The sequence below is a fragment of the Paroedura picta genome, chromosome 4, assembly GCF_049243985.1.
Source record: "Paroedura picta isolate Pp20150507F chromosome 4, Ppicta_v3.0, whole genome shotgun sequence".
Lineage (NCBI taxonomy): Eukaryota > Metazoa > Chordata > Lepidosauria > Squamata > Gekkonidae > Paroedura > Paroedura picta.
In genome coordinates, this window is record NC_135372.1 from 89,589,161 (window position 1) to 89,612,003 (window position 22,843).

The 22,843-nt window shown below is 47.9% G+C and overlaps 1 protein-coding gene across 1 annotated transcript; it reads right to left on the minus strand.

Moving 5' to 3' along the window:
* Positions 1 to 431: 431 nt before the first annotated feature.
* B4GALT2 (beta-1,4-galactosyltransferase 2) lies at positions 432 to 20,149 on the minus strand. Its single transcript, XM_077334034.1, has 7 exons — positions 19,894 to 20,149; positions 13,160 to 13,538; positions 10,042 to 10,277; positions 6,417 to 6,607; positions 4,496 to 4,618; positions 2,943 to 3,047; positions 432 to 1,984 (listed from the first exon to the last, which is right to left on the minus strand). The coding sequence occupies exons 2-7, from the start codon at positions 13,467 to 13,469 to the stop codon at positions 1,834 to 1,836; spliced, it is 1,116 nt and encodes a 371-aa protein (XP_077190149.1). The 5' UTR covers positions 13,470 to 13,538; positions 19,894 to 20,149; the 3' UTR covers positions 432 to 1,833.
* Positions 20,150 to 22,843: the final 2,694 nt, after the last annotated feature.

Consider the following 22,843-nt stretch of genomic DNA (forward strand, 5'->3'; position numbering starts at 1 on the left):
TTTCAGTTTAGAAAAGAAACAACTAATTGGGGAGGAACATGATAACATTTATAAATTACACACTGAGTAGAGGTTGGAAAGAGATAATTACAGGTTGCCTACTGTGTGAAAAGATGCTTGGACCAGTGGTCTGATGCAGCAGGGTTCTTCTCAGGAACAGTTATCTAACATATGAAACAGGCTTCAACTGAGTCAAATAACTAGTCCAGCTAGCTCAGTACTGTATACTCAGATTGGCACTAACTCTCCAAGATTCCTAGTCACGATCTTTCACATCATGTTATCTGATCATTTTAACTGGAGATGCCAGGGACTGAGTTGCATGTGAAGCAGACGCTCGACCAACTGAGCAACAACCTCAATCCTCCCCCCCCCCCCGCCCACACACACACACACACAATATGGTTCCCACATTCTCTACACAGGGAGTCTCCAAGTTTTGAAATTTTATTGAATACAAAAGTCTGGTCATGGTGACCAGTGCTGCATTCACCGTAGGCTTGAAAAGGGATCAAAACATTCAAATATACAAAAGTCACCAACACCTGGGCTGTGCAATGTGCCAATACCAGGCTTCGAGCCTCACCCAGCTGCCACCCCAAAATGGGCAGACAAAGGAGATTCTACCTGCCAGGCACCATAACCAGTATCAAGGGACACCAGCAGCTTCCGAGCTTCATGTACTAGGCAGAGAGCCACTGTGTGCCATGAGCCGACAGCCAGAGCCAATAGCCTGGCCTTCAGTAGTGGATGGTGGGCTTGAGAAGTGGGGCACTATGAGTAGTAGAGGGCAGAACTGCCTGGCAGATGGTGCAGGGAAGGCAGGTTGCTTAGTGAGTGGGGAAGTAGATGGGATAGTGAAGTGGATCAGGGAAAACAAGCAGAAGCCAGCTTGGTCTTCCTTCTGCATTGTAGTAATGAATGACCAGTGGTCCTTTAGTGCCCATGAAAATGAATGGCAAGTCCATGCTGGAGTAGATCAAGCCATAGTATTCTGGATCCATCTTTACTGAGAGGTGCAACATCACTGCCCAACCAACCTGCCCATTCACAGGCAGAGAAGCAAATGCCGCAAGGAAGAAGTGCCCATTGCCCTACTGCCAGCAGACTGGCTACATGCCACGCTAACCCAGGAAGCACTCAAGTATTCTAATGAAGGTTTTATATAAAACACCCCTGTGTTACTGGAGCCTGAAGAGACATCCAGGGCCCAGCAGGGGCCAGCACCAAGCCATGGATGGGGGTGGGCAGTGGCCAGGCCCATTAGAGCTTCAACGTCAATGCAGCTCTCCCCAACTGGGCATGAGAACCACCTTTCTGCCTTGTAAGCCAGCAGTCAAAATCAGAGAAGACCAATGCCATGGAAGGAACATCAAAAGGCAGTAGTCTTGCAGGCTGCAAGAAGAAGAAAATGAACACGGTACTTCTGGAATCCCTAAGAGAGACAGCCTTGCAAAGAGTTCAGGGAAAGGATGAGCTCTGGCTGAGGCATAGAGGGTCAAGGAACTGCTCAAGGCTCCCTCTGTTCTTGGCATCTTCCAAGCATGAATAGGGCCTGACAGTGCCCAAAACCCCCACACTGAACCAGGCACCATAAAACACATTCATTCCCCAACTGCTGAAGGGCACTGTGGGGAACTGACTAGTAAGAGGAAGGATGGGGACCAGCCAAAAGCTGGGGCAAGGCAAAGATGTTGTGTGGGCCTTTCCCCATCCCCACGAAGGAAGCAGACAGGTCCTACGAGCCAGGATACAGTCCTCTGAACCAGTCAGGGCTGGGATCCACACAGCTCCTCATGCATGGGGCCATGGGTAGGGCCAGGCAGCAAAGAGTCAACCCCGAGGGGGGCGTGGTGGTGGACGTCCAATCTCCACAGTCACATTGGTGTACATGGGATAGCTAGACACCTCCACCAGGCGGTACTGCAGTGAGCCAATGCCATCCCGTTTCATGGTCACCTTCGTATTCTGGATCTTGGTGAACCTGACAAGGCAACCAAAAAGAATGTCTTACAATGGACAAAATGGAAGATCCAGGGGCTGCTCAGGTCATTTGGAAGGACTATTAGAAATGTCCAGTCTGAGCATGTGCACTGCATGAGAGTGCCATATTATTAAAAATTTTATACAACTTTTCCAGCATAAAAAACATTTCATAATTCTTATCTTTTTTTCTACTGCATGGTAACACTGAAATTAAACTGTTTTATTTGAACGCATAGTGAAAACCATTTAAAACCAAGATGGGTAGGAAAGAGATAACCAGATTGCTGTTGAAGGACCTGCCACACGTGCCTTGCCAAGAGGTCTCTGGGCAGCTTGGTGTAGTGGTTAGGAGCACAGACTTCTAATCTAGTGAGCCAGGTTTGATTCCCTGCTCCTCCTCCTCATGCCATCAGCTGGGTGACTTTGAGCTCGCCACGGCCCTGATAAAGCTCTTCTGACTGAGCAGTAATATCAGGGCAGTCTGAGCCTCACCTACCTCACAGGGTGTCTGTTGTGGGAAGAGGAAAGGGGAGAAGATTGTCAGCTGCTTTGAGACTCCTCCTGGTAAAGAACAGCAGCATATAAGAACCAACCTTCTAACTATGAGGATATGAATACCTTCTTTGTTCCCTGGCTAGCACCTGAACAACAGAGGTTTCCAGAGATGGAGCAGAACTATGGTTATTACGATGTGATTCTGATCTATCTATGACAAAGGGACCATTGACTCTTGAAATCTTATATCCTGAAAATGTTGTCGGTCTTTAAGATGCTACTGGGCTTGCATCTAGCTGATCCACATCTGTGGCTCTTGGAAAACAAAGTGGAAATGGCAGCATTGTTGCACAGATTGAACTTGTAGGTGGGACAACAAATGGAAGACTGTGCAGAAACATTGAAGGAGCTCAGCACATGGCTTACAAAGGGCTCCACCGAGCCAAGATGCTTTCACTCACCGCTGGGGATTGGGCTCATTGTGCCGGTCACGCTCATGCTTGATCATGCGATAACGACCAATACGGGCATCAGGACGTGACACTTTCATGCCATTAAGCGAGATCCTGTGCAAAGAGAGGTTACAACTCGGGGATCAGCAAACTGCAGCATTATATTCTGGTACAACCCACAAAATCAGAAATTAATCGTCCTGCTATCCTACAGGCTTTCAGTATCAACTTCAATGATCCGGGGCCAGCTGACCACCCAAATACCTGCTGAGGTGCCAAAACAACAGAAGATGGCAAGATGAAAAGATGTGATGGCTGTGGTTTGCACCCCCAAGCCCAAACCTCTGCCACGTAGGTCCAGGGTAAGCTGTAGAGGTACTGTGTCTGGAGCTTGTGCTGAATTGTGCAGGGGCAGTAGGGGAAGAAGTAGGGAAAGAAGGTGAGCAGTGATTGGAGGGAATCACTAAAATTGCAGTTGACACCAAATTGGGAGGAGTAGTGAACAACCCAGAAGATAGAGTTCAATGAGATCTGAAGATACTGGAAAAGTAGGTAAATGAGAAAAAGATGCCATTCAATAAGTGCAGAGTTCTACATCTGGGACACAAAACTGAGAAGCGTGCATCCTGGATGGGAGAATATAATCTTGAGTTACTTGTGGACTGTAAGCTAAATATGAGCAGCCAGTCTTGGGCTGCATCAACAGGGGCATCACATAAAAATCACAAGATGTCATAGTCCCACAGTATACCACATTGGTCAGACCCCACCTGGAGTACTGTGTGCAGTTCTGGAGGCCTCACTTCAAAAAGACCATGGACAAAATGGAGAGGGTTCAGAGGAGAGTGATCCAGAGCCTGGGGACCTATGGGGAAAGGCTGAGGGACATGGGAATGTTCATCCTGGAGGACAGGAAGTTGAGAGGGGACAGGATTGTTGTCTTTTAAGTATCTGAAAGGTTGTCACTTAGAGGAAAGCAGAGAAAGGTTCCTGTTGGCAGCAAAGGATAAGACCTGCAGTAATGGGTTTAAACTATGTGGAAAATATTGGCTAGATATCAGAGGGGAAAATTCCACAGTCAGAGTAGTTCAGCAATGGAATCAGCTGCCTAAGGAGGTGGGGAGCTCCCTCTCACTGGCAAGTCTTTAGGCAGCGACTGGACAGATACTTATCCTGGATGCTTTAGGCTGATCCTGTATTGAGCAGAGGGTCAGAGTAGATGGCCTGTATGTCCCCTTTGAACCCTATGGTTCTATGATTCTATAATTAATTTAACGTCAGCCAGAACAAGGACTTCAATTGTGGCCCCAACTATGCTCTGAAGAGACTTGTGCCCTGCATAATTTTTGTTTTGTATTTATTTATACATGTTATTAACTGCTCTGAGTGCCAATTGCCATGGAAAGGGCAAGGTCAAAATGGAATGAAATAAATAAGCCCCTGGAGAGAAACGCTGGCCCCTACTAATCCATACATCCCAATAGACACCAAATGGAAAAGGCAGGCAGTGTAGCTATTGAAACCAACCGTCCCAAAGAGGAATACCCCAGCCTTTCACACACCGGTTAAAGATGTCATCATCTTCTCCTCCCCAGCCCCAGTACTCATTAGGGAAGCCATTGATCTTCAGAAACTGTGTCTTGCTCAGACCAGAGACACCTCCAAAGTAGCCTGAGTATGGCAGCCTGTGAGGTACAAGCAGGAGAGACACAGAGATCAGAAAAGAACTCAGGAGCACAGAACTAGGATGGTCCAACTAGCTGTGGGTCACGTCAGAAAAATACCACAGTGATGTAAAGCTACTGCTCAGTGCATCCTGCTTCCTAGTGGAACCAGGGCTGCTGAAAACCACCATGAGCCCCCAGACAAAGATTCCATCTAGCCCTCTCTTGCATATGACCCTGATCCACACTAAATATTGGAATAAAGAAAATAACTTTGCTGGCTCTTACTACACATCTATAATAATAAAAGGATCTGCATGTCCATCTGTCTGTCCCATTTGCGGCAGGCAAAGTTTATTAGAAAATAAAACTAAGAATGTCAAAATTGGCCACCAACTTCAACTTTTAGGATGATTGGTGGGAGTTCCAGGGCCAAAAATGAAAGGAACTGGAATATCTTGGCCCAAATTATTTGTTTATTTTTGGTTTATAGGCTGCCCCTCTCCAAATGGTCTTAGAGCGGCTTACAATAGTTAAAAATTAAAAATCGATATAATATAGCGCAATCTAAAAATCTGTCAATCTAAAATCTTTCTAAGGTGAAGGGCTCCAAATACCTTCCCTCATGCCTGGAAGTTGTCAATAAAGTGTCAATATTAGCCAGGTGCAGGATGGAGGAGGGAGTAGTGGTCCAGCTGGGGAGCCCATTTCAATGGTAATAGTAGTCCCTGGCTTTAACCAAATGCCTGGTGGAAGAGAGTTGTTTTCCAGGCCTTTTGGGGCTCCAGACCTCTCCCCATCCATGCTATTTACAAAGGAAGCTAAACTTGTTTAGTGTTTAAAGTGAAGGACTAGGACCTAGGAAACCCAGATGCAAATCCCCACCCTGCCCTTGAAGCTTACTGGGTGACCTTCGGCCTGTCTCTCACTTTCAGCCTAACGTACTTCACAGGGTTGTCGTTGTGAGGGTAAAACAGAGATGAGAATTATGTAAGCCACTTTGAGTCCCCCTCAGGAAGAAAGTCAGGATATGAATAAACTAAATATTCTAACGTCATTTGTTACCACTAAGGCAGATTGAGATTTATGCACATAAAAGGCAGAGGATGGGGGAAGAATGCTTTTATGACTTTTACAGCTGATGTGAAAATATTAACCCCCCAAATCTGTTCATAATATTAATAAAACTTTGCTGCTATAGTACTCTTAAACATGTGCTGGATGGAGCAGGATAGATGAGGAGTTGAGACTGAAAAATAAAGGGGGGGGGAATGGGTTTTGAAAGTATCTATTTCAAAATACAATCATTTCAGATAACCTTATAAATCCTTTGAATAAATGCAACTCGGGGGTTAGAAAAATGAAGAAGGTTCCTAAATTGCATCCCAGATTAAAGAGTTTCATAAACCTTCAGAGGCCCAAGCCACAGGGTATGCAAGCACATACTGCAGGAGGGATTTTCCTACCAAGGGAGTTTCCAAAGGGGTTTTAGCTTTAAGTACACTACATTAGCAGGGTACATTATGCATATATAAAAACGGGCAGATCACTCCTGTTGGTCTCTTACCTTTTCATCACTGGCTTCTGAACAATTTCAAAAGACCACTGTATGTCTTAAAATGGATCAAAGTGTGCTAAGACAGACATTTAATCTCCAATTAATGGATCTCATGTAGAGGGGTTGATAGAAGACTACTAATAAAGTCTGTTGCATGAGCCAGTGTTATGACTCAGTATATGCACCACTGGAGTGGTGCAATTCCCTTCACAACCCGGTGCATTAGAGAGCATTTAGAAGAGAGCCGTCCTGTCCACATACCGGAAACCAAACTTATCCATGGCAACTGCAAAGTGCCGAGGCTGTTCATAACAATGATAGAGATTCCGATCATCCATGGGCACCAGATCAACATCGCTGAAGATGAAGCAATCGTAGCTCTCATCATCTCGCAAGGCCTCCAAAAAGCCTACATTCAACAGCTTGGCTCGGTTGAATGTGTCTTCACCAAACTGTAGGGAAAGATCATCAAGGACACGGCCACTCCAAAGCAGAGGTATTAAACTCAGATGTCACAAGGGCCAGGTCTGATGTAAATGTCACTTTGTCAGGCCAGGCCATGTGTGCCTTTAAATGTACCAGAGTTGCAAACTTTATAAAGGACACAAGCAAACCCAATTAACCACATTATTTTTTACTCTAAATACAAACATGCTTAAAACATTAACATTCTTAGAGTATTTCCTTAATTTGACAGTCTGATAACTGACACCTCTTGCTCTGAATTATTGCATAAACATATGGAGTCAATGTCCCTGCTGTAATAATCTTGAGTATGCTGATCAGGTGTATATATGTAAGCTGACAATATACTCTGATATATTGGCACTTATTACAGAAAACAAGCTGCTCACAGACATACATTATCTCAAACAGACAATTTTAGAAGCAAAAGTTTTAAAGAGGGGGCAATTTGGATCCAGAAACTGATAAAATTTGCTAAAGCCAACTTCAGAAAGTATATCCTTCACTGTGCCTACCTGTGATTTGTGGCATCCTTTCATCGGTAGGTGAGGAACAGTGTGAATGTCCCTTTTTACTGACTGTCCTGACTCGCTATATGTCAGCTGCCTTGAGTACGCCTCCCACTTTAAGAGAAACTTTTGCTGTTTATCCCCTACTCCTCCCTGGCACAAGTAATCTCAGGAGTACTCTCTCTGAAAATACACTTCCCCACTACACTAGATCAGCAATTTTTTTCTCTGCAACCCTGGAAGCAATCATATTATGATTAGTTCTGACAGGGACCAGATGCCATTCCACCAGGTAGGGACCAGGACTGAAAACGCTGGCAGGGGCTCATGGGAATTGTAGTCCAAGGACATCTGGAGGACCACAGGTTGACTACCCCTGCTCTAAGGACAAATCTGGATGGCTGCTCATCAGGAGATAGAGCTGGGTGTCATTAGCATATTGATGACAACCCGGCCCAAACTCTCGAATCTACTGTGCAAGAGGGTACATGAAGATGTTGAATAAAGTTGGGGAGGAAATCACATTCTACATGGGAGTTGGCAGCAGTATGATAAATTTTCCCCAACTGCAACCCTCTGTCCATGAGGAGAAAGGAGATCAGCCATTGTAAATCTGGCCCCTGTATCTCAGCGTCAGCAAGGTGGTGAGCAGTGATCAGTGCCATCTCTACCCCATGGCCAGGCCAGAAACAAGACTGAAATGGATCCCACCACCTCTGGGTAATTAATTCACAACAATTTTGTGTATGATGCAGGTTTCATCCCCACGTAGAAAGGTCCACCCCAAAAAATACATATACAATATAAACTCTCCAACATACTGGAGCCACCATCCTCAACAGTTCTTCAATCCACCACAAAAATCATGATCCCTCAAGGAATTCACCAGCCACCTGACAATGACTGAAACGCCTAAAAGGTAAAGGTATCCCCTGTGCAAGCACCGAGTTATGTCTGTCCCTTGGGGTAACGCCCTCTAGTGTTTTCTTGGCAGACTCAATACAGGGTAGTTTGCCACTCCCTTCCCCAGTCATTACTGTTTACCCCCCAGCAAGCTGGATACTCATTTTACCGACCTCGGAAGGATGGAAGGCTGAGTCAATCTTGAGCCAGTTGCTGGGATCAAACTCCCAGCCTCATGGTCTGATCTTCAGACATCATGTTGACTGCCTTACCACCCTGCGCCACAATCAGTCCTTTTCTCCCACCACCTCTGGGTAATTAATCCACAACAATCAACTCTCCTCCAAATTTCACATCTACTCTCACAGACTAAGCCTTTCCTTGCACTTCAGTCCCACTTAGAGATCTGACTTTCTACAAACATACATCCTATGATGCTGAGATTCAAGTATGGGGACTAACAACTTGAAGGTCCAGGTTCATAATCTCGACTTTGTCATGGAAGTTGCTGGATGACTTTGGACCAGTCACTCACTCAGCCTAACATCCCCTGCACAGTTGTTGTGAGAACTTAAACCTAGAAGAAGGAAGAAGGAAGAAGGAGAGTTGGTTCTTATATGCCGCTTTTCCCTACCCGAAGGAGGCTCAAAGCGGCTTACAGTTGCCTTCCCATTCCTCTCCCCACAACAGACACCCTGTGGGGTGGGTGAGGCTGAGAGAGCCCTGATATCACTGCTCGGTCAGAACAGTTTTATCAGTGCCGTGGCGAACCCAAGGTCACCCAGCTGGTTGCATGTGGGGGAGCGCAGAATCGAATCCGGCATGCCAGTTTAGAAGTCCGCACTCCTAACCACTACACCAAACTGGCTCTCGGAGAGACTAATACTTGTAAATTGCTTTGGGTCTCCATTTTGAGGAGAAAAGCAAGATACAGATGCCTAGATAGTCAATATGTTACAACAAAATCTCATTAAGGCTCAAGACTCCAACTTACACCCCTCCTCTTGCATTCCACACACCCCAAACACAAACACTCAGCATCCTCCCCCACTCCAACAGCCATATTTTGCCTTTCTCCCATGGCTTTCCAAGTACAGTTCCTACCATGCACTTTACTGCACACACTTCAACCTTTTCTTCTGTGCCTCTCCCTCCAGTCCCTTATTCTCCTCCTCCCAAGTACACTCTGGCATTCCTAATCCTACACTCCCCCTAATGCTCCTTTCCATCAGCCACTCCCCCGACCCCACCCCCTTCACACCTAATGACTTTCTCCCTCCCTTCTTCTTCCTTCCCTCCTCTCAAATGATGCTTCTTATCTGGTGGTATGACAGAGAAAATGCAAGAAAGATGGGCTGAGGAGGAGACTAAGATAGCAGTGACAATGGGAAAGGAGGTGGCTTCTGCTGCTGAAGCAAAGGAGGAGGTCCAGTGTGCATGTGCACTGACAGGGAAGTAGTGACTCCCTGCCTCTGACAGGAGGAGGAAGGGGATGGTGGCTTCACGTGCACAGCCTGGCCCAACCAAGAGAGAGAGGAAGGGGGGGGATGGACTCTCAATCCAACTGACATGACACGGATCTTTTAATTGCTCTTGCTGCCACCATTACCTTCCTCTTACTCACTTGAAGTCGGATAACAGATCTGGACAGGCTGTATGTTTGACACCCCTGCTTCGAAGAATGTTTCCCTCGTTATGTGTTTCTCAGCTGACTGGTCCTCCTTGTTACTTTTGTGGGTAAATTGTCCCCTTTCTTTAACTGATTTTTTAAAAAAACCTCACCCAATAGCTAGCCTTTGCTAAATATGGCAGGAAAATTGTCCACTGGTAACTCATATAAGGTACAAAACAACTTACATGGTACCTCCTACAAAAGCTTCTATATATGCAGTTGGGCAGAGAAGTCCATGAAGAATGGGCACCCAACAGCAGTTCACTGAAGGTCTTACCTGCACTACAGTAAGCCCAGCTACCCTCACCCTGGCAACAGACCATAATTCTCCACATACCTGGTTAATGATGTAGATGCCATAGGACACCTTCTGCCGTCGAAGAATGGGATGCAGGTAGTGCAGCCAGTACTTGAGATGGTGCTCACGATGCCTGAAGGGGATGAGGATGGCCACCTTTTGGCGAGGCACACAATCTGGGGGTGAGTATTTGCCGCCTTCTTGTACATCTGGGTTCTCTCGCTGTACCCGCTCCATGCTCATTGGAGAGCTGAACTCAATCAAGAGACGGCCCACTGCAGGAGAAGGGAGTTAATCACTCACAGGAAGCACGGCAAGGGAAAAGGGTAGGATGCACTCATCCACCTTTGTCAAGGAAAGCATCAATGACAGATCACATGCTTTTGCATACCAAGTGTTGCAGGTTTGCTCCCTGGCGCCACCAGTTAAAAGGATCTTAAGTAGGAGATGTTGGGGTGGGGAGTTCCTCTGTCTAAAAACCTGAAGAGCGACTTCATTAGAACAGACAATACTGATCAAGAGTGGTCAAGTCATTCATATGGTAGCACTCAGATGGGCAGCTGTGTTGGTCTGAAGTTGCAGAACAAAGTTTGAGTCCAGTGGTGCCTTTGAGACCAACAAAGCTTTATTCAAGGCATAAGCTTGTGTAAGCATGCTTCTCCAGATATTATCTTTTAGATATATGGAAGCACTGCTGGATGCAATACAGGATGAGGCTACTGATAGCATTTATTCACATATGGAGTGGTAGGAAGTCTGATACTTGTTCTTTTGTAGGCAAAAGAGAGAATGCCCTCCCCCTTTGGGCTTGCCAGGTGCTTTCCCTATCTTTTTGAGGTACAAAACAGTTATTTCCCCCCCACAACCACCGGTTAAAAAGTAGGGTTTGATCATTTTAATTGTTTTAATAATCTGCTTCTAGTTTGTTATGTTTTATGATCTGAGTTTTTATGTAATTATATGCTTCTAAGGTTTCATTGCTAGTATATAATAGTTGTTAATTTCAATTATTTTATGTTTTTATCTTTTACATCCCAATTCATCCTGACTAGGTCTCTAAAGAGGCAGCATATAAATGTTCTAAATAATGTTCTAAATAAACATAACCAAGATCTCAGTAGCTGAGAAGGGAAAATCTTTTGCAATCCTGCCAAGTCTGAAGGCATCTGTTCTATGTGCCACTGATACTTTACCATGAAGGGAAGTGGAAAGAGGTGGACTATTTCATGTTTTCAGTGAAGGAATCACCTAAAGACGGGGTTAATCCCTACACCCAATTCTAAGGCATGCTTAAAGATGAGCAGATCCTAAGTCTCCTCCACAGCTATTTCAAGTCCATGCACCATAGGTAAGACAGTTCTACCTGGAAAATGAGTCTTTTCAATCACAAACCCAAGCAACTTGTGATACAAACTGCAAATTTGAGTCCACTGTTCTGTCTGGAAAAAGATGTGCAATTGCTGGGAGATTCCCACCACTATAGCTGGGAGCACATGAATCTCCCTTATTTGGAATCAGACCCTTGGTCCATCAAAGTCAGTATTGCCTGCTCAGACCAGCAGCAGCTCTCCAGGATCTCGGGCTGTAGTCTTTAACATCACCTCCTACCTGATCCTTTAACTGGAGATGCTGGGAATAGCTTCTGGGACCTTCTGCATACCAAGCAGATGCTCTGCCAGTGAGCCACAACCCATCACATAGATGGGACTTTGAGCTGCTATAAACATTGAACTGATGAAACTCAAGTTCAGCACAGAATGTTATGCAATACTGCATAATACTGCTTTGTTTTCACAGAATTTGGGCTACTTGGGCAAAGATTGGGTGGTTTAAGAGGTGAAGGAATGAAGTGGCATGTAGCCTGAGAGGATAGAGGGTGCAAGAACCTGTGGGAAAGGATAAGGAGCTATCAAGGGTAGAACATTCCACCGTCTTTAACCGCTCCTGCGGAGCAGATTAAATAAAGCGCTAAGGCCTCCTGGGGAGGAGTTAGGGCGGGGCCTGTCCGGGATAAAAACTTGGAAGGGCGAAGCGGCTCCTGATTCGCCCCTCCGAGTACCACTCGGAGGCCAAGCCGTTGGCTGCTTGGCCCGGCCTCGCCTCAGCCGCCAGGGGACTCCCCGCTTAGACAAAGAAGACCTCTGAGCCAGTGAGTCCTCCCGGCGACCTCTCCTCCCCGTTAGGAAAGGAGCAGGAATGCCGCATCGAAGACGCGGCGTCCCTGTTCCTTTCCCACCCCCCCCAACTACGCTAACACAAACTTCTCCACTTCTCCACAAGCAAACGCACACACACACACGCACCCACCCAATGCCTACCTCCCCTCGCCCCCCAGACCACTTCCCGCACCCCTGCCGCTTCCTACATTTCCAACACGCACACACATGCACCCACCACCCACCCAGAACTCTCCCCCCTCACCCCCCATCCCCCTTCTCAACCCACAGCCAACTTACACACACACACATGCATGAACCCACCTTCCGATCCCAACCCTCAAGCACCCCGAACCCTTCCCACGCTGCCTCCCCACCACCACGACCCGATGCCCACCGAGTGGGTGAGTGGGTGGCTGCTCAGCGCCCTTCTCCTGCCCCCGGGAACAGGCTCGCTGCGTCTGTGGCGCTGCGAGCCTCTTCCCGGGGCAGGAGACCGCCCCAGGTCGCCAATCAGTTGCCATGCTGCCCCAGCCCCCGGGAAGCCTTCGCTCTGCAAAGGCTTCCCCAGGAAGCGAGGCCCTAGCGCCCATTTTATTTCTTTTTAAAATGGGCTTCTTTTCTAGTCTAACCATAAAATATGTCAAACAAAGCACACTTTAGTTTGCAAGTCTCAAAAACTCCACCCACATATTTCTATAATTTCTTCACTACCATGAAGATCAGATTCTCTACCAGAATGACTTGCAATACACTGTCCTGGCTATTCCCAGACCCTCTGTTTCCTTCCTCTCTCCTCTACCCAAAGCTAGATGAAACAGAGATGGAACCACAGGTAGTATCTAGGCAGAGACAAATTCAGGAAATCTTATGCTGGATAACCACTGAAAAGGCTAATTTGTAGCTGGGGAGAGGTAGCTAAGCAAAAGAGCAGTCTTGCAATATAAACAGGCACAGAAATTCAAGAGCACATTTGCAGTAAGACCAAGCTGCAGTCTCACCTAGGCCAGGAGGCATCTCCGGGCAGGGGGGTAAGGGCTTCTCGGTGATGGTGCTGTTGCTGCCGACAGACTTGGCACTGGGGGCTGGGAGTTCGGAGCCCAGAGGTCCAGCAGTGCTGTTAGGTCGAGATATATTGACATAGGGCAGAGTGCGGGAGGCATTGCGCACACTGAAGCGACTGAAAAAGTCCAGGCGCTGGGCATAGACATCAAAGTAAAGAATCATGATGATGAGGAAGTGCAGCAGACACAGGAGCAACACAGCCTTGCAGATCCTCTCCAGGGTCACCCCCACCAGCAATCTGCTCATCTTCTGGGCACAGGCTGGCCAGCATCAGGGGGGAGTACAGCACAGGGGGCTCTGGCCCAGGCACCGAGCCTATTGGAGGGAAAGAGAAGGGAGTCAGGAAATACACCTTCACTGTAGGAAACACAGACCCCCCTCCTTCCTGTGATTCCTTGACATTTCTAGTTGTATTCCAACACATAATAAAATTGACAACAATTTCAAGACATCACCTTTTAAGAGGGAGACTTACTGTTTGTTAAAGGGAAACAAGCGCTACTCCCTCTCCCCACCCACCCTCTCCCCCACCCCAGTTGTGACAGCACTTGCTCTTGGAAGGAAGTGGCCTTCTCTCTCCTACCCTCCCACAGTATGACAGGGCTTGCATATGCTATGGCTACTGATTCTAAAAGACTTCAGCCAGCTCCTCCTCTCTGATCATGTTCCTGACATAATTTCTCTCTGGAGAAATATTGGCAGTTGGGAAGGCACAAGCTCAGCCCAAAGGGCTGCAGGACTGGCACTCAACAAGGACAGCCAGCCGAGGGTGTTCTAAGGAGGAAAAAGACCACATCTCACCACCAGCTTAAGAGCAAAACAGAAAGGGAAGCAGATCCATGCCCATTACTCATGAGCAGGTTTAGGGGTCATATGGAGAAGAAACCAAGGAGGCCATTGCCTCCCTCCCTGGGATCCAGTTCTCCTCTTCTCTCTCCCACAGCAGCTCAGACATTAGCCAGGCTCAGCTTCTGGTATTTCATGAGAAAGTGAGCCCCAGTACCAAACCTGCCTACTCCTCCTTCCCAGATCCAATTGCTTTTATGAGTCCTCAGCTCCTTCAAAGGGTTGTAGCTCACACAGGGACACAAGTCACTCAGCACACTTTTTAAAAAGAAACATTCCCCAGTTCTACAGGATAAGGAACAGACTATTTCTCAGCACAACCCCTATTCAAGAGAGGATGTTCCACTTTGACTTCAAAGTTTGGATATTTGAAAAATTCCATGCCCATCACTAAACAGGCCCACGCACAGACAAACTGGGCACTTCTGCATATCTACGGGGACTCCCCAGTAATGCAGAAACCTCTTGCCATAAATTAACATACTCCTTCCCCAAAGAAGTCCTGACAAGGACTGAGCATGCTCATGGTCATTACCCTGGAATGCTGAGAACGCGAAGCAGCCACAGAATGTTCAAAGCAGTTTAATTTATAGTCTACCTTTATCAGAGAATCAAGTCAGATTACACAGTGTACATCAATGCAATCAATAAAATATGGCATATGCGAGTGGAGCAATGCAAGTGGAGCAAGGTGAAAGAAATTAGAAACAAAGCAAAAAGTATTGAACACAATATGCAGAAAATGGCACTGCATAAGCATAAGACAACACAGGGAGGCAGAGTAACACACACAGCAAAGAGACAGTATAGCTAATATGTACTATGTGTACAGTAGTATAGATCAGAGTTCTTTCCCCTTTATTAAATAAAGAGGCAGTATTCACAGCCATTAGGATGACTGACCTGTATTTAAAACCTTAACTATGTTGCTCACTGGGCCACAAAGGGCCAATCATTATCTTCCAGCTTCTCCTAGCTCATAGAGTCGTTAAAAGGGCAAGATGGAGGAGCGGATATGCACAACTCCTGCCTTGAGCTCTCTGGAGGAAGTACAAGATAAGACAGTGTTAAGACAGAGCAAGTGCAGTTGAAGAAAAATGAAATTCCCTTGGTCCCATATGCACTTGACTCCCTCTTGGGAACTTTCTCCTGAGCTCTGCTCAGAGTGTTCCCACCTTCAGTGGGAAGTGTTCCCACCTTCAGTTCCAACCTTCAGTGGGAAGGAGCTGTGTTTTCAGAGACTTGCATTCTCAGTCATGATGCCTCATTATAGAATTTGTATTCCACACCCATTCACCTAGCAGCGAGTCTGTTGAGCTTTAAGTGCTTGGTGAAAACTTTTGCCAGTCATCCAGACTTATGCAAGATTGTTTGCCACCACTATTGGTGTTTCAATCATGTTACTTTATGCACCTGTCTTGTAAGTTTGGTCATATTGATTAAAAATGTGTTCTAACCAGCCCTGTGAACATTTTGTTTTAGTAATGGTATATAAATATTTTAAAGAAAGAAACTAGGCCTCGGTGATGTGCAACATGAAACAAGTATCTCTCTGCACTATCACAGTGCAGTTTAGGATACTGTAAATGTTATCAGGGCTCTGATCATGTTGAAGCTGAGTATCCTGTTGGTTCAGGAGGAGGGGATGATTAGGATCACAGGAAAAGCCATCCCTCTAATCCTAATTAATCCCCCCTTTTAAAAAAACACCTTCTTAAATTGCAAAGATGACAGAGTTTCTGACATGCCAGACCATTTTGCTTGGTGCACATGGCTAATTCTCCAGCCTTGGACCAACCCAAGCTCCTGAGATGTTAGCTTGCTCCCAGAGTGTCTGGCCAAGTACAGCGTTTAACCCCCTTGCATTTTGTTTGCTGGCATGACAAATTCTGTATAGGTGGATTTTGCAGAGTGGCCTACCTAGAGCATACATGCCCACTCCCTAGCCATCATGAGGAGGGATAAAATAAAGGAATATCCACCTCCCACAATATGCAACTCACATTTGGGGCTAGATGACCAGCTGCCTGCTCAACTGTTAGACTTTTGAGGCTCCATGCTGAGCAGGAAGCCAGTCAGCTCCAGAACTCACAGCCATCTCAAATTATTATGCTACGGGAAAGGGGAAATAATCATCCTCTGTACACAGCCCCACCTTCTGCCTAATTATTATGGAAGTTTCTCTGATGGTTGCAAAAGGGGAAGTGCCAATACCGTTCCTTTCCCTTGAAAGGGAGGCAGTGTGGTGAGATTGTGTCTCTCTTCTCTAATGCAGTGGTCCCCAACCTTTCTGAGGCTGGGGACCGGCAGGGCATCGGACCGCGCCCGCGCGGACCACACCCGCTCATCGGGCCGCGCCCGCGTGTGCCACGCCCGTGCCACACCCCGTGCATCGGGCCGCAGCCACGCCCACACGGCCCGCGCCCGCGCAATGCGCATCCGCCCTGATTCCCTCTCCCTGCCCTCCCGCAGTGAGAAGCTTCCCGGGCCGCAAGCTTGCGGCCTGGGAGGTTTTTTACTGCGGCGGGGGGGGCGGGGAGAGGGAGCCACGGCCCGGCGCCATGGCCTTCGCGGCCCGACACCGGGCCGCAGCCCGCAGGTTGGGGACCACTGCTCTAATGGAACTTAGGGAACTCTTCTCTAATGCAGCACTCCCGTATGTCTAAATTTAAATTAATCACCTGGATTAATACAGACAAATTACCATACAGACAAAATATTTAGATTTCTATACAACTGGAAACTTCACTTAGGACAAGTGGCACATAGAATGTTGCATGGTGTGCATGGTGGAAGGAGGAAGCATTTGGCATTAATGCCCAGATCTGTATCTCACCTGCTAGTACAAGGCACTTTTAACAAAGCACACAATGAATAGGTCCCATCAGCAGAAGACAATTCAGCGAGCAGTATCCTGATGTAGTCCAGGAGAAATGAAGCTATTTTCTTGGATATACTCTGTGGTCCTGTAAAATTCACTGACTTCTTGTACTACACCTCAAGTCACAGCCTCAGTAGGGCAAGACTCCAATGGACACAATGCCTGCACGAGGATCATATTGCTTCCTAATAGTAAGGAGTGGCTCTTTGAGGACTGACTCATCTATTCTAGACATCTGTGCTCTGGAATCTCAACAGTAGCCACTTCCTGTCCCCACATTCTATAACCAGAGGCTTACCACTGCCTCCCCAAGTCTAGCCTTTCTATTCAGTATCATTAGATGGTGTACGCACCAAGACCTAGCCACTTCATAGCAATAGCTTCCAAGGCAGCAGGTGGGACTGCTTGAAATACCCCACAGCATTCCTTTCTCTCACCAGGTTTTATTGCCAGGTAGATAAAACCTTTTTATTAATGGATAGATCAAGAATTCCCTTTAAATAGGGAATCTTGCTCTTTAACACATTGCTGCATTTGTAATTCAAGTATCTGCACTTTATATGGTAGGTTATGTCCCTTACTAATTTTTGTTTGCACTGTTCTAATTTTGCAGTCTTGGTCCTATTACATTGTTAATAGCTATCTTAGACCATCTGATGACATTGTTTTATATTTCATAATCCACCCTCAGTGTCAGCAAAAAGCATAGTCTATAAAGCAAAAAAAAAATTGTGTCCAAGGATGGGACTACAAGATGGCACTGGACTTCTGTAACGACATGATCTCCTTTTGCCAGCTAGTCCTTGTACCAGAGTTTCTCTAAGGTCACTTGCTCTGGAGCAAGTTTCTAGTAACCATTAAGCAAATGCTTGTGCAGCCAATGAAACACAGTTCTCTCATGGTAGGAGTTTTGTTAGGCCAACATCACATTCAAGAAGAGATCTACCTCTTACACAAGGTCTCACTGTGAAACATAGGAAGAAGTCAGAAAGTACAGAAAGAACTTAAGAAGCAAACTGGCCCCGAGATAGAACTTGCTCATCTCAGAAGCAAGAAAAACACTTGACTAATGCACAGTACAGGGGGGCCTTTAGCTGTTCTTTTATGCCTACAGACGTCTCCTCCTGGATAAGAAACTGAACAGTCAAAGGTTAATAGTACCATTTCTGGCCTGAATGTAGTGCCCACTCACTCCATTTCCTTTCCGCTGGATTAAGTATATAGCTGGATATTCCACTGTGCAACATAGTTTAGGATAACTGGAGAGATGGGCTTTTTGCAAAGCTAACAATCTACTAATGGAGCCAGACTGCAGCTGGGCTGCTCCTTGGCTGTGAATAATTTATCTGGAAACTCAGCCCTTTCTTCGGTCTGGCAATCATCAAAGACCAGACATCAATGTTTTGGTGTTTTGTTGGCATGTAGAAATATTAACGCTGAACAAAATAGTCACAAGTCAATAACACTCTATGTAAAATGTTTATGCCAAGGAGATTTTTCACAGTTAGTTGAAAGGTTACACCTTTTCACTACCTGTGAAAATTGGAGAGTGAAGTACGGAGCCTTCTTTTCAGACATAAATTGCCTTGTAGGGCAGTGATCCCCAACCCCCGGTCCAGAGACCGGTGCCGGTCCGTTGGTACCGGGTCGCAGCTCTTCCTTATCCTCCTCCCCGGCTGTTGCTCACCTTTGGTGCTCTCCAGTGGCCGCCATGGCTGGGGCTCCCCCTCGGCATGGCACTGAGCAGCTGCTGCTGGCAAGAGCCCCCCAGTGGGCGGCGGGAAGTCAGGGGCACCAGCGGGAAAGCAAGTGGAGCAGGGGCTCAGGTGGTGGCAGCGATGTCCCTCGGCAAAAGTCTACTCCCCTGGGCCTCAATAAAACTGTCAAGCATTGACTGGTCCCCGGTGATAAAAAGGTTGGGGACCACTGTTGTAGGGTATCGAAGGATACCATAATCTCATATCAGGTACTCTAATGGAATTCCTGTCCGAGCTTTCAAGAGGCACAAAAGCAGTTGGCTCATGAGCAATCCATGGGCAAATGGCAGTGTTGGGAAAGGTGAGCTGCTGCCAGCCAAGTATTTTGCTAAATGGAACCAAATGCCAGCAGTACAGTCATTTCATGCATCTTACACAACCTAGAAAACCTATACCCACTCCATTACTTCCCTGGGTCCCCATCAGTTTGAGACCCCTGACCCCCAAAGCATCTGGCCCTCCCCCTTCTCAAAGAAAGCATTGTTCACCCCCCCCCCCAGGATCTCCTGCTTAGAACAGGAAATCCCAAGTCTTGTCAGGAATCAGTAAGTAAAAGGAGACACATGAAGAAAATATACCAGCATAGCAGGTGCAACAGTAAACAGGCACACACACTCCTGAGCAGCCCAGACACAACCCCAGTCTTCCTCTGCTAGCAGGAGTGCCTGGGGGATTGAGCAGGAGCCATCTTGGGGGAGGGGAGGCAGGCTGACAGGGGGAGGGGCTCCCATAAGAGCATCCTAGAGAGAGATGACACAGATAGGCACACCTTGACTCTCGCGCACAAACCTGCCTGTAAACATGTCGGTGCTCAAGTACACCTAGAAACACCCACCCAAGCGGCCCTCTAGCACAGGCGACCATCCAGCGACGCCCCTGAGGCAGCCACCCAGGCACCAGCCCGTCGACACAAAGCCCCATCTAGCCGAGGGAGGCAGCGGACCAAAACACGGCCAAGGAACCCACGGCGGCGCCCAGCCCAGGAGCCGAAGGAATCGGCGGCAGCGGAGCGGGGCCAGCAGACAGACATGCTGGGAAGACCGGCGGCCCCTCCGCCCACAACAAGAGGGCCGAAAGCGAAGGGCCGGCCGGCTGTCCCTCCCGCCCCTTGCCTTGCCTTGCCTTGCCTTGCCTTGCCCTGCCTGCCTGCCTGCGGGGGATGGAGTGGGCGGGCGGCCCCGCTTACCGGCTGCTCGCTCCCGTTGGCGCCGCGCACTCCTGGTGCCGCCGTCTCTCGGCGCCCGGGCCGGGCGGCTCAGGGGACGGCGCGGCGGCTCCCCCGGCCCCAGCCCAGCCCGGCCCGGCCTCAACGCGGGCGGCCGCTCGCCCGACAGCCACAGCGGCCCCTGCGCCCCATCCCGGGCAGCACCGCGCAGCCGAGGCGGGACGAAGCGCTGACGGCCACACGCGGCGGCGGATCCGGCCTGCCCGGGCGCGCACTAGCCCCGCCCCCCGCGCCCCGCGCCCGCCCGCCCGCCAGCCATTCCCGGCAAGGCCGCTGCCCGCCCCAGCCGCGCGCGCCGACAGCAACAGGGGGCGGGGGGGGGAGGAGCGGCCCTGGAGCCCCCCTCCCCCCCCCCACCCCGGGAAGAGCAGCGCCGGTGAAGTTCTCCGCGCGCCGCCGGCCTCCCCGCGGGAGGGGGTGGGTGGCTCTGCCTGTGCCTGGACGGTGCAACAGGGGAGGACGCCTGGGAACATCAGCCTCCTAACGGTGACGGGATGTGCTCGGGATCCAAACGCCTCCTTAAACCGGAGCACCGCTCCGGAAGATGGGAGCCCAACGGACTTTAACGGGCTCCACTTGTGACGAATTAACAGAGTGCCTCTGATCACATGTAGAATGCCTTTGCCTCAGGCCCGAATAACCTCATCTCTTATCCCCTCTGGCATAGGAGCCCCCAGGCCCAAGCAAAGCAAGCCTTGGCCCCTTCGGCTGTGCAGAAATTAACCACTGCCCGGGTCACAAAGATCAAGATACAGCCAGGGGTTGTGTGCGGAATAGGCATCTAGATATCCCCTGTGGCTGTGATGTTTTCAGTAAAGATGTAACCATGGTTAAGGTGACCAGCTGAAATACTAGCCATTTTTTTCCTTCTGGGATAGGACTCTCCATCCTGACCTATAGCCTTGTAGCCTTACCATGCAGGAGGAAACAAATCCTAAGGCCTCATTTGACCCTGATGTGCCCCAAGCCTGCTTCATTTGGGATCCTGATAGTGTTGAATTGGCATTAATTATATCTTTTCTTCACGGAGGATGCGTACCATGAACCAACCCTGGCTACCATGCTTTCTCTCACTTGGAGGTGGTGTTGCTAAGGGTAACCAAAAACAACCGGGGGGTTGGGTCCATCTGGTGAAATGCAACAAAGAGGGAGGCTTTGGCATTCTTCCAATCTGCAGTCCTGTACAGTGAAAGAGAACCTTGGGAGAATGAGAAGAGACCATTTGAGTTCAAGGTCTGTGTCATCCTTCCCAGGTTGTGCCCATTACCTGTAAATGGACTGCAGCTTGGAATAGCAGTTGTAGACTGCATGATAGTACTACATGTTCTCACTTGGCTCCCCTTCCTCTTCTGATTAGTCACAGCAACAACAAAAATAATTTATTGTGGTGTGCCTATCTGTGCCACACTGGTTAGATATCTAGACAGAAGATGGAGATGCAAGAAGCTTTCTTATCATCCAGCGTACATATGGCAAGTCCACATAAGGGACACACAGAGAACAAAATCATAATTGTCAGCCAGGCACAGTGGAAAGGAGCCAATGAAGTATAGTTTTGTTGCCATTTCCAAAATCTAATAAGGAGGTTGCTTGGGTATCACTTGGCATTAACCTGGGCAGTAACTCTGGTTTTCCTAGTGACCTCTCCTTCCACAAAGAGTGTACTCAGAGCAGGAGTGCCTGGATGGGAAGGTGTGGATTTCCACACCTTTTTGCAAACTTCCCCTGTAATTTCTTCTTCATATTCCCCTACATCACCAATGGGAGTTTTGCTTTTTTAAAATTTGTAGTCAATGTATTGTTAAAGTGTCTTAAGTATAGCAATATGCCTACTACCCATTAAAAGCACACAGCGCAAAAGACTCTTAGTGGTGAAGGGGGAAACGGCAGGCAGGTGAAAGCATGGGGGAAATTTCCTTGTGGAGGTTCTGCTACCACTGCAGTAGCAATGAGAGCAAAATAAAGAATTATCCCTGGGGGTAAACAGTAATGACTGGGGAAGGGAATGGCAAACCACCCCGTATTGAGTCTGCCATGAAAACGCTGGAGGGCGTCACCCCAAGGGTCAGACATGACTCGGTGCTTGCACAGGGGATACCTTTACCTTTAGAAACTGTTATGCCTACATGAAGGCTAGCAGAGATACACATTTTGTTTCAGAAGGCCTTTGTCAACTGCTAATCCACTGGTTTCTTTGTTCAGGAGGTAGTCCTGGGAATTTCAATATTAATCGGACTGCTAACATTGGGAGTATTTTAAGATCATTTGGCGACTGGTATTTGTGTGTAAGAGCCTCTTGTGGCGCAGAGTGGTAAGGCAGCTGTCTGAAAGCTTTGCCCATGAGGCTGGGAGTTCGATCCCAGCAGCCGGCTCAAGGTTGACTCAGCCTTCCATCCTTCCGAGGTCGGTAAAATGAGTACCCAGCTTGCTGGGGGGTAAATGGTAATGACTGGGGAAGGCACTGGCAAACCACCCCGTATTGAGTCTGCCATGAAAACGCTGGAGGGCGTCACCCCAAGGGTCAGACATGACTCGGTGCTTGCACAAGGGATACCTTTACCTTTACCTTTATTTGTGTGTAAAATGGCTTTTATGTGGCCGAGCTACTAGAAAAGGCAGGATATATTTTTAAAGAGACAATCAAATGCAGGACATCAAGAAAGGTGAATGCCCTTCAGACTCATGATCTAGGTGTGCTCATGTGTTTTTTACTTACCAGTAAATCTTGGGAACATTTATTAACTAAAACATGCAAGATATAGAAAACTTGCAACCAACTTCATTATTTATCCAGTGGGGCAAGACATTTACTGGTTAGAAGAATTCCCAGAATGTCTTTGTATTTAGAAGGCTGTCATATCTCACAATGTATTCTGCTGTATCTTCATGTCTGGCACAGACAGAATGGTTT

Excerpts from the sequence above, each read along its gene's own strand:
- B4GALT2 (XM_077334034.1), bottom strand. The coding sequence starts at position 13,469 with ATGAGCAGATTGCTGGTGGGGGTGACCCTGGAGAGGATCTGCAAGGCT. Across the intron at positions 3,048-4,495 it reads GATGATGACATCTTTAACCG|GATCTCGCTTAATGGCATGA; the intron begins GTGTGTGAAAGG and ends CTCTTTGCACAG. Across the intron at positions 1,985-2,942 it reads AATGAGCCCAATCCCCAGCG|GTTCACCAAGATCCAGAATA; the intron begins GTGAGTGAAAGC and ends TTGCCTTGTCAG.